This window comes from Apus apus, chromosome 2 (genome assembly GCF_020740795.1).
Source record: "Apus apus isolate bApuApu2 chromosome 2, bApuApu2.pri.cur, whole genome shotgun sequence".
Taxonomy (NCBI): domain Eukaryota; kingdom Metazoa; phylum Chordata; class Aves; order Apodiformes; family Apodidae; genus Apus; species Apus apus.
Window position 1 is genome coordinate 35,704,685 of NC_067283.1, and position 10,877 is coordinate 35,715,561.

Below are 10,877 nucleotides of genomic sequence, written 5' to 3' on the forward strand. Positions count from 1 at the left end.
TTTCTCTCTAGCCCTATGCTGTATCATCAGTGTTTCTAGAATCTCACAGAGAAATGTTAAGCAGTTTCAATTTTGCAGATCATTAACAATCTTCCAGTTAAGGTATAGCTTCTACATGGGGTTTTTATCTAATGTAAAGACTATACATTTTCTTAGACTGTGGACACACTGGGTGTCAAGACTAATGGAGATTGTTTAGGCAGCTTCCCATCTTTGACTGTATATTCTTGCCCCTCCACTGCAGCCCCACATTTTGCCACTTCCAATACTTCCACAAGTGAAACAGATACACAGAAGTGGAGCTGACTGAAAAATAGGGGAAAGGAGAGAAACCAGGAAAGGTTATTTTCCAGCAGGATCTATTTCACAGTTCATCTTCCAGCTGCACAACCAGCTGCACTCCCTGCGGTCCTAACAAACAGCAGTATTAGTAATACCAAGAAATTACAGTCAGTCTATGATTCAAGAGTGATGCATTATGAGATACAATCTAAGACACCGAATTTATTTCAGCAAATGGATTTATTGACATAATTGATTATAACCATGTACAGCATCTATGCATCTCCCATTGGAAGAATATCCAGTGATAGAGCTAACGTTAGTGTGATACACAGTTTTACTCAGTAATCCCCACTGCATTTCTAACGATGAACAGTGGTGTGTTCCACAGTCAGTTATTAAATAGCCAGAGGCACCCAGAGGTCCAAAAGAACAGAAATGTAAGATTCTTAACAAAAAGTAAAACCTGATCCTGGATTCCTTCAGTTGCAATTCCATTCAACATTGTATCTGTAAGAGCTATGAATTTTAACCTATACACTGACAATGGAGTTTGGCCCCTGCTGCCTGTCAAAATGAAATCCCAAAGGACTTTTTCTACTGACTCAAGAAAAATACCTCTTTTTTTCCTTCATTTAAAAGGCAAAGATTAAGACAAACGATCCCTACACGTTCTCCTTTCCTCCCATTTTAATTTAAATGTTAAACAAATTTGTGTCAGAACATAAAGTCTTGTTCCCTCCATTCAGTCACTGAACTCCCAACTGATGATACCAGTTACTATGGTGTCTTTTGTAAACACTTGTTCATCTGAATAAAAAAGAAAAGAAAAAAAACCTAACAAATTGCCTTCTTGCAATTATGGTAACAAAACACTTGTAGCCATGAACACCTCAGGTCAGCAATGAATGCAGGATATTGAGATGAATGCCTCCATAGTCCACTAGCACTTCCTTCAAGCCATTCAGCTCCACAAGAGTTCATCTGACGTTGCACATTAAATTCAAAGGAGCAGAAGTAGTATCAATGGTCTCAACAATTTACCAATGCCCATGTAAAACATTTGCATTTAAAGTGTAACCACAGTTTGGACCTTTTTAATTAGCTCACTTCTAGACCACACAGAGGAAATTATTAATGTAAACTAAACCAGCATATTTCATAGTAACAGAACCACGTTTTGTAAATATTTAGGAAAGTAAAAGTCCAAGAAAGTAGAGAGCAACTCATCATAATATTATTAGCATTGCTCTAAAACCAAAAGCAAAACTCAAATTAAAACCAAAACAAAACAAGCCAACTCAAACATCATATCCTACTGCATAAGGGTTTAACTTTAACATTACTCACTCAGCTACACAAAACATGGAACCTAGATTAATATACAAAAATATTTTATTTCACAGTGAGGTACATGAAGTTTCTAACTTTAGTGGGCTAAGGCTAAGAGAGAATTGCCTGTTAGGATAAAGACCGTTTCACATTCCTGAAATATTCTCACCTATTATGATTTATGAAGAAAGGCACCAATATTATTTACTCATCAACAGTTCACCTCTGCATCCACCCATTCAGAAATGAGGATGGATGATGTGAGGGTCAGTGACCTACTGGCCATCAAAGACCCAGACAATTACAGCACACATTCATGTGTACAAGTACCAAGCAGTATTTATTTAAAAAAAAAATAATAAAAAAAATTAAAAATAGCTCATTTGTAAACATATTACAAAACTCTGTTAGTTTTTCCTAGGGTGTCAGCAATATATTCCCGCAAAACTAACCCGCTGCATTATTGCCTCCTGCTTACAGAGAAGCAGGAAAACACACCCTCGCACATTGAGTCGCCTCCCGTTCCGAGACAGAACGACCTTCAGACTGTCCAGCACGAAACGCACATTTGCAGCCCTCCACAGACGACTTGCTGGTCGCACACACCTGAACAGTAATGTTTAAAAACAGACCCCTGTCCAAGGCTTTTATCAGGAAGGGCCGGTGCCTTGGAAATGCCAGCTCCACACATCCTCGTGCGAAGCTGCACCCCTGTCACCGCTCTTCCCAACTGCAGTAAAACAAAAACAGCACCTGTAAAAGACCACACTGAAATGTACGTCTCTTCAGTTGACGAAAAGGGAGGCACCAGCTGCTGTTCCGTCGTCGCTCCCGCCGTTCTGCTCTCCTCACGGAGCAGTTACCGCCTCAGTCCGCGCTTTTGCCCGGGTGACGATGTCTGAGGAAACCGTGACCTCCCGACAGAGGTGACCGGGTAAGCCTGTCTCACGGATGGCACCAGTCCCGGCCGGCTAGAAGGGACGGCTGAAAGGAGCGGCTGCGCGACAGCTCCGGCTCTCACAGGCCGCCCCCGGTCGCACCCACGCCACCCCCGCCCAGACCGACGGCCGCCTGCGCTCGCCGCGCTGACTACAGCTCCCAGCGGGCCCCGCGGCAGAGCGGCGCCCGCCGCCGGCTGCCTGCTGCGCGGGGCCTGCCGGGAGCTGCAGTCCGGCGGGCTCAGTCGGCGAAGCGCGGCAGCAGGTGGTCGTCGCCGTGGCGAGCGCCGCCGCCGCTCTCCATGAAGCGATCGCAGGGGAACTCGATGAGGTCGGCCTCGCTGAGGGCGCAGGCGGCGCCGCGGGGCGGCCGGTGGGACTGGAAGCCCGAGAAGTCGGTGGAGACGCCGGTGCCCATGGAGCGGAGTGGCCGGCGAGTGGAGTAGAGCTGCCTGACGTGGACCGGGGCCGCCTTCCGCCGCCGCCGCCCCAGCACCTTCTTGCGCAGCAGGCGGGAGGCCCAGGCCGCCAGCGCCGCGAACAGCAGCAGCGCGTTCACGGCGAGCAGCACCAAGGTGAGGAGCTGCTGGTCGGGGCCGCGGGACCCGCCCGCCGCCGCAGCCCCTGCCTCGGGCAGGGTGACCAGCCCGGCGCAGTGGTCCCGCGGGGCCACCGGGCACACGCGGCCCCCGAGGACGCCCTCGACGCAGACGAGGTAGGGGGTATCCGGGCGGAGCTCCCGCAGGGTGGCGGCTGGCTCGCCACGCTCCGGCAGGTAGACGAAGCGCTGAAACTTGACGGCGGTGCCGAAGCGGTCGAAGAGGAGGCGGAACCGCACCGGCCCCAGCAAGCGGGGGCTGCGGTGCGGCCGCACGGCCCAGCGCACCGTCACTGAGCTGGAGCCCACGGCCTCCACCGACAAGTTGCAGAGGAACAGCTTGTTGAAGTCGCACGGGTCGGACACCAGCGGCGGGGCCCCGGCGGCCGGCGCCGAGCGGGACTTGCCAGCCCGTCGGGGCCACGCCGCGCTGGTCAGCGCCGGCCCGGAGGCGGCCGGGCGGGCGGGTAGCGGCGGCGTGGGGCTGGTCGCCCCCGCCACGGGCCTGGGCGGCGGCGCCGCGCCCTCGGGCGCCCCCAGCAGGCGGGAGGTGGAGGCGGAGGGCGGCGGCGGCCCCGGCGGCCCGCGGGGCAGCCCGGCGCCGCCGCTGCTGTTGCCGCCGAGCCGCTCTGCGGCCGGGGGCGGCCGGCGCTGCTCCTCAGCTGCCGGCGGCGGGGATGCGGGGGGTGGAGAGGCACCGTCGTGGCAGGAGCCGCCGTCTTGCGGCGGCAGCAGCTGGGCGTCTTGCAGGTAGTCGAGGTACTTGCCAGCCAGGGCGGGCGGCAGGCGGCACTGCACGAAGACGGTGAGCAGGCGGCCCTGGGAGTGCCAGGCCCCCAGCCAGCGCTTGAGGCCGCGGAGGCGGCAGTCGCAGCTCCAGGCGTTCCCATCCAGCTCCAACCGGTAGAGAGCTGGGCTGGAGGCGAAGAGCTCCCCGGGAAGAGTGGCCAGCGCATTGTCTCGCAGGCTGAGCTCCCGCAAGTGGCCGAGGTGGGCGAAGGTAGCAGGGTGCAGGGTGGTCAGGGCGTTGCGGCTCAGATCCAGAGCCTCCAAGCTGCTCAGCGGCTCCAGCAGGGCAGCGGGCAGGTGGCTCAGCAGGTTCCCCTCCAGGCGCAACTCCTTCAGCGAACCCAGTCCTGTGAAGGCATCTGGGGCCAGGTGAGCCAGGCGGTTGCCACTGAGCGAGAGTTTCGCCAAGCTAGGCAGGTGCTGGAAAAGCCCCCCTACCAGCTGCTGCAGGCTGTTGCTGGCCAGCAGCAGGGTGTGGAGGGAGTGCAGTGGCCTGAAGATGTCTGGGTGGCGAAGGGAGCCCTGTTGGTTCCCTGAGAGGTCGAGGAAGCGCAGCTTAACCAGGCCGGTGAAGGCACCGCGGCTCAGCCAGCGGATGCGGTTGGACTCCAGGTGCAGGTAGAGTAAGTTCGGCAGCCCTGAGAAAGTGGAGTCGCCCAGTGAGCCCAGCTCATTGCCATCCAAGCGCAGCTTGACAAGGCTGCTGAGGCCAGAGAAGGAGGCGGCACTGAGGCGGCCGATCTCATTGGCATTCACGTAGAGGATGCGCAGCTTGGCCAGGCCGCTGAGGGTGCCAGGGGCCAAGGCTGGCAGCAGGTTGTTGCCCAGGTAAAGCTCCTCCAGCCGGCCCAGGCGCTCAAAGGCCTTGGGATGCAACGAGCGGATCCGGTTGTACTGCAGGTCCAGGCGCTGGAGTCCTGCCAGGCGATGGAAGTCGAAGGCAGAGATGTTGGTGATGAAGTTGCCCCCGAGGCTGTAGGTGAGGACATCCTGGGGCTCGGCAGCCTTGGGCACGGAGCGCAGACCGCGGTTGGTGCAGAGGAGGTGCTGGTGCTGCTGGCAGTCGCATGGCTCGGGGCAGATGGGCTCGGCCGCGGGCAGCAGGAGGAGGAGGAGGAAAAGGGGGATGGAGCCCCCCAGCACCCGCGGCAGCACCATCAGGCGGACCCGGCGCGGCGCTGCCATCCCGGGACAAGCCGTGGGCTGCTTCCCCCGCCGGCTTTGTGTCTCTCCGGCATCCCCTCCGTTCCTCCTCTGCGGCTGCTAATCGGCCTCTCCTCTGCTCCGCGCCGGGCTGAGCTCCGCGCCGGGCAGGCAGGCGCGGCGGCGGCGGCCGCTGCAGGTCGCGGTGCCCGGCACCATGGGCTCGCCCCAGCCGGCCGCGGGCGCGGAGCGGCCGGGGGGGCTGCAAGCTGCCGCCGCCGCCGCCCGGGCTCGGCCGCCCCTCACGGCTCCCGGGCTGCGGTTCGGGGGTCGCCGGCCCCGCTGCTGGCGCGGTGGACGGGCGGGGGCTGGGCGTGCGGCCGGCGGGCTGCGGAGCGGAGCGGCGCGGCGCGGCTGCCCGCTGCTCCGCGGGCTCTCCCAGGGGCGGAGGGGGCGGGCGGAGCCGGGAAAGCGGGGCGGAGGGGGGGGTAAGGGGGGTGGCGGCGGGCGGAGCGGGGAGCTGGAGAAAGACGAGCTCCGAAACTTGCCGAGAAAACTCAGCGGAAATTCGTACTTCCCACACTGTGCCCTGGGGGACCGGAGGATCGGATGGAGCGGGGGAGAAGGGAGGACGGCGCGGCGGGGGGGTCTGGGGGGTGGAGGAAGCCCATGGACGGTCCTGGATCGGCTCAGCCCCGCAGCGAGCAGGGGCGCAAAGTGGGAAAATAGGAATTGGAACCAGCTGTGGCTGCTTCCCAGCCACATGGGCTGCAGATAGAGCTGCGCATCGGGAGGGGGAAGGGAACAGAAGTAAACTAGTCGTCGTCCGCCCCCCCCCCCCGCCCCCCCTTTTTTTTTTTCAATTCTAATTAGAAACCTGCCAAAAGCAATAGTTACGGTTTACCACAGATTAAGGACTTTGTTTTGTTTAAAGCAAACGACAATCAGAGGACTAATCCACCTACAGTGCATCAAAGAGTTTTCATTTCTCTTCACTATCCTGCCCAGTAGGTTCGTGAAAAAGCTGCCATGAAGATGCAGTTGAATAAAGCTCCAGCTCCGTGAGGGGCTTTTTAGCGTCATTACAATGTGTTTTAGAAATTCCGATTTTAAAGAATCTTCTTTCTCAACAGCATACAAATTCAGAGTGAGAGTAAGATGTTGGAAAGCATACTGAAAACAAAATAGGCTGCGTACCCATGCAGCCAATGACTTGCCATTTGGCGGTTTTTGTTTTCCTAAAATGTTGCCAGTGCGCTAAATAAGTGTCTAATGTTGCAAATTTAATTAATACATTGGAAACTGTGTTATTGTCTAAAGTTGTATCCAACTGAACACACTTTGCATACACTTCTGGACTAAAGCAGTGTACAAGCCATGCCTCTTTCACCAGAAGGCAGAATTTAGCTGGCTTTGATGAAAGCTTTGTTTTTAGTGGCTGTGTCAACATGAGTGGGTAGCATGGTATGGTAGTTTGTGCTGAGTCCCTGTTGTCTGCTTTCATGGAGAGGTGTTACTTTGAGCTAACTCTGACTTGGTCCTGCTTTTTAGCAGTTGGAGAATATCAGGTGTGCTCCAGGCCTGCTCTGGAGCATGAAGCACAGTGTTCTGGGTGGAGGTGATCAGCAGGTTTGCTTCAAAAGCACCCTGGCAGTCTGATAAAACCTTGGAGAGAAGGGATAAGGCTTGACTTGGTCAAAGGAATGTCACTATAAGCATCTTGATTCTTAGCTCTTGTAGTTAGGCAAGGCTAAGCATTACACAGAATCTTTTTGTAGTGGTAACCGTGTTGTGCTGGTGTGGGAGGTAATATTTTGGGCAGGAGACTGATATTTTAGATGATCTGGATGAACTTCGCAAATACCTTCTGAAAGGAAGCAAGCAGCATTGAATTATAACTTGCTTACTGGGAAAAAGTGTGAACAATAAAGTGCTGGCAAGGTGAATTGCTTAAAGGGGATTGTGAAGTTTAAAACTGGAGATTTTTGTTGAGAAATGGCAGTTGTATAGGCAGTCTTGGTAAGATGGAAGAGTAACTGAAAGAGTAGGTACTTATACCCAAAAATCTACTCATAAGGGAAGGCATCCTAGTATTTTGCATCCAAAATTAGAACTTTGGAAGCAAAAATGGTGGAAATCAGAGTTGTCAGATTACAGAACTTGCTGACTTCTACAGACATGCACTATCTTGTCATCAAACAAGCATATTCTTAGATTAACTTGATTTAAAATTGTGTCCTAAATTGTTGCTGCATTGTTTTGGGAGGGTGGACAGAAGTTTGTCTGCTTCTTCAATGAGGTGGAAAATTTCTGTTTTGATGATTTGTAAAGGCTTTATATTGAGTAATACACACTTGGTTGTTATTTTTTTTCCCCCAAAATAAATCTGAGTAAATTTCACAGAGGGAACTTTTTGCTAGCCTTTTTTTTGGTTTTGTTTTCCCAGGATATAAAAGAAGCCTAACCAGTATTCATTGTTGTCCATAGGTTAAGAATCCAGACATTTTTGCTCAGCCTCTTCCTTATTCAATACTTTTTCACTTGCCAGCTTTTTCCTTTTAGTACATATCACATCATGTCTAATATTTAGGACAAAGCAGAAGGATTTTGTTCACCCTGCAGAGATTGTGTGTTTCTTTTCTCAATTTCAAATCCACTACAGTGCAAGGGAAGACATCCCCACTCTGCAAGTTTTCTTTAATTCTGAGCAAAGGCTAATTGACTAGTGACTTTTCCCCTCAACAAATTTGCTTCACTGTGGTGCAATTTAAATACTGAAACTTTAGAAAATTGTTCTGTATAATGGTATGCTTATTTTCTGTTCCCTGGGGTTTTTCTTTTGAAACATGCTTAAGCTTACAAGGGCAATTTATGAACTCTCCTTCCCGTAGAAGCACTGTAGATCTTTTTCTAGTCAGGTGTCATTGCAAATACTAAAGGTTTAAGTCAAATTGTGTCTTATGTATTGCTTTTGATTTATGCTGTCTGACACTTGGCCAGCATTAGTATTTTGATTGAATTTGGGGAATTATAAGTGACAGGAATTTAATAAAAAAGTTTGACTAGCTATTCTTAAGAAAATACATCACACACTTATTCTCACACTGGAAATTGTTACACCAGAAACAAAACAAACAAATAAAATGCTGGGGTTTTGCAGATTTTTTAATTTAATTCAACTAGGAAGTTGTTCTTCAAAATCCATTAAGAACACATCTGTTCTGATAACAGATGCCACATTTGTTTTCCTGCTTTGGAAACATTTGCTTCCTACTTTCCAGCTGAAGTAGTTCTTGTTTTCTCATCCAAGCACAAAGTAAAATTTTTAATGCGTGATTGAGAAATAGTAGTCTTACCCCAAACTGAAAAAGAATAAATCCAGCTATGAAAAATGGGAGGGAGGGATTAAAAAGGAACCTATTTTTAAAAGCTTTAAAAGTTATCTTAAAATACACCTTCATTATTAAGATTTGAAGTATGAGCCCAAGAACAAATAAGCAAAACCAGAAATGCTGTCTTTCCACTGATACGTATCTATTCCTGTTAGGATTATGGGTGAACTGACCTTAAGTAAGGTTTTGTTTCATGGCTGAAGAGTACCTAAGGCCAAATGCCTCTATGATTTTCTTTTTGTTGTTGTTATTTTTTTGAAACAGCTCAGACCAGGCCAGCTATGCTGGACCTTGTTCTCACCAACAAGGAAGGGCAGGTGAGGGATGCTGGGCTCAAGGGCAGCCTTGGTTATAGTGACCATGAAATGGTGGAGTTCAAGATCCTTAGGGCAGCAAGGAGGGCTCACAGTAAGGTTACTACACCTTGACTTCAGGAGGGCAGATTTCAGCCTCTTCAGGGATCTGCTCAGGAGAGTGTCGTGGGATAACATCCTGGAGGGAAGAGGGGCCTGTGACAGCTGGGTGATATTTAAGGATCATCTTCTCCAGACCCAAGAGCAATGCATCCCAACTAAGAGAAAGTCAGGTAGAAACTCCAGGAGGCCAGTGTGGATGTGCAAACAGTTCCTAGAAAAACTCAAACTTAAGAAGGAAGTATACAGAGGGTGGAAGCTATGGCAGGTACCCTGGGAGGATCACAGAGAGGTGAGTAGCTAGGGCTCAGGTAAGGAGATACAAATCCCAGACAGAATTGTATCTCGCCAGGGATGTAAAGAGCAATAAGAAAAGCTTTTATAGGTATATTGAGGATAAAAGGACAACCAAGGATAGTGTAGGCCCTCCCCTGAAAGAAACGGGAGATCTAGCTGCACAGGTTACTGAGAAGGCTGAGGTACACAGTGACTTCTTTGCATCAGTCTTCTCTAGCAAGTGCTTCAGTCTCATTTTAAAGGCCACAGCAGGTGAAAACAGGCGGTGGGAGGATGAAGTACCCCCTACTGTAGGAGAATAATGGATTCATGACCATGTAAAGAACCTGAAGGTGCACAAGTCTATGGGACCTGATGGGGTCCATCCACAGGTCCTGAGGGAGCTGGCAGATGCAGGTGTTAAGCCTCTCTCCATCATATTTGAGAGGTCATGGCAGTCTGGTGAGGTTCCCACTGATTGGAAAAAAGATTACATAGCCCCTATTTTTGAAAAGGGGAAAAAGGAAGACCTGGGGAACTACAGGCCAGTCAGTGTCACTTCTGTGCTCAGCAAGACCATGGAACAGATCTTCCTGGAAAATCTACTAAGGCATGTGGAAAATAAGGACACCCAACATGGCTTTACTACCAGCAAATCATGCCTGACCAATTTGTTGGCCTTCTATGACAAGGCTACGGAGATACTGGATAGTGGCAGAACAACTGATGTCATCTACCTGGATTTGTGCAAAGCATTTGACACTGTCCCACACAACATCCTGGTCTCCAAACTGACAAGACATGAATTTGACAGATGGACCACTGAGTGGATAAGTAGTTGGCTGGATGGCTGCATCCAGAGAGTTGTGGTCAAAGGTTCAGTGTCCAAGTGGGGGCAAGTGACGAGTGGTGTTTCTCAGGGGTCAGTATTGGGACCAGTGCTGTTCAACATCTTTATTGGAGATATGGACAGTGGGATTGAGTGTATTCTCTGCAAGTTTGCTGATGATACCAAGCTGTGTGGTGTGGTTGACACCCTAGAGGGAAGGGATGCCATCCAGAGGGACTGTGACAGGCTGGAGAGATGGGCCAATGCCAACTTCATGAAGTTCAACAAGGCCAACTGCAAGGTCCTGCAACTGGGTCGGCACAACCCCAGGCACAAATACAAGGTGGGGGGAGAATGGCTGGAGAGCAGTCCTGAGGAGAAGGACTTGGGGGTGGTAGTTGATGAGAAGCTCGACATGAGCTGCCAGTGTGTGCTGGAGGCCAGAGAGCAACTGCGTCCTGGGCTGCATCAAAAGAAGTGTGGCCAGCAGGGCCAGGGAGGTGATTCTGCCCCTCTGCTCTAGTGAGACGTACAGCTCTGTAGCCCTCAGCACAGGAAAGAGAGAGATACACCTGTTGGAGAGGGCCCAGAGAAGGGCCACAAAGATGATCCAAGGGCTGGAGCACCTCTGCTAGGAAGACAGGCTAAGAGAGTTGGGGCTGTTCAGCCTGGAGAAGAGAAGGCTTCAGGGGGACCTTATAGGAGCCTTCCTGTACCTGTAGGGGCCTACAGGAAAGCTGGGGAGGGGCCTTTCACCAGAGAGGGTAATGATAGGACAAGGGCTAATGGTTTAAAACTCACAGAGGTGAGATTTAGGTTAGGAAGAAGTTATTCACCATGAGGATAGTAAAGTGCTGGAATAGGTTGCCCAGGGAGCTTGTTGAT

At 51.4% G+C, this 10,877-nt stretch overlaps 1 protein-coding gene across 1 annotated transcript; it reads right to left on the minus strand.

The window, feature by feature from the left end:
• Positions 1-2,713: 2,713 nt before the first annotated feature.
• On the minus strand, positions 2,714-5,262 carry TRIL (TLR4 interactor with leucine rich repeats). The gene has a single exon (XM_051612168.1). It carries the CDS (start codon positions 5,122-5,124, stop codon positions 2,794-2,796), a length of 2,331 nt encoding a protein of 776 aa, XP_051468128.1. The 5' UTR covers positions 5,125-5,262; the 3' UTR covers positions 2,714-2,793.
• Positions 5,263-10,877: the final 5,615 nt, after the last annotated feature.

Bases quoted from the DNA above. Each gene is read 5' to 3' on its own strand.
- TRIL (XM_051612168.1), bottom strand. From the start codon at position 5,124: ATGGCAGCGCCGCGCCGGGTCCGCCTGATGGTGCTGCCGCGGGTGCTG.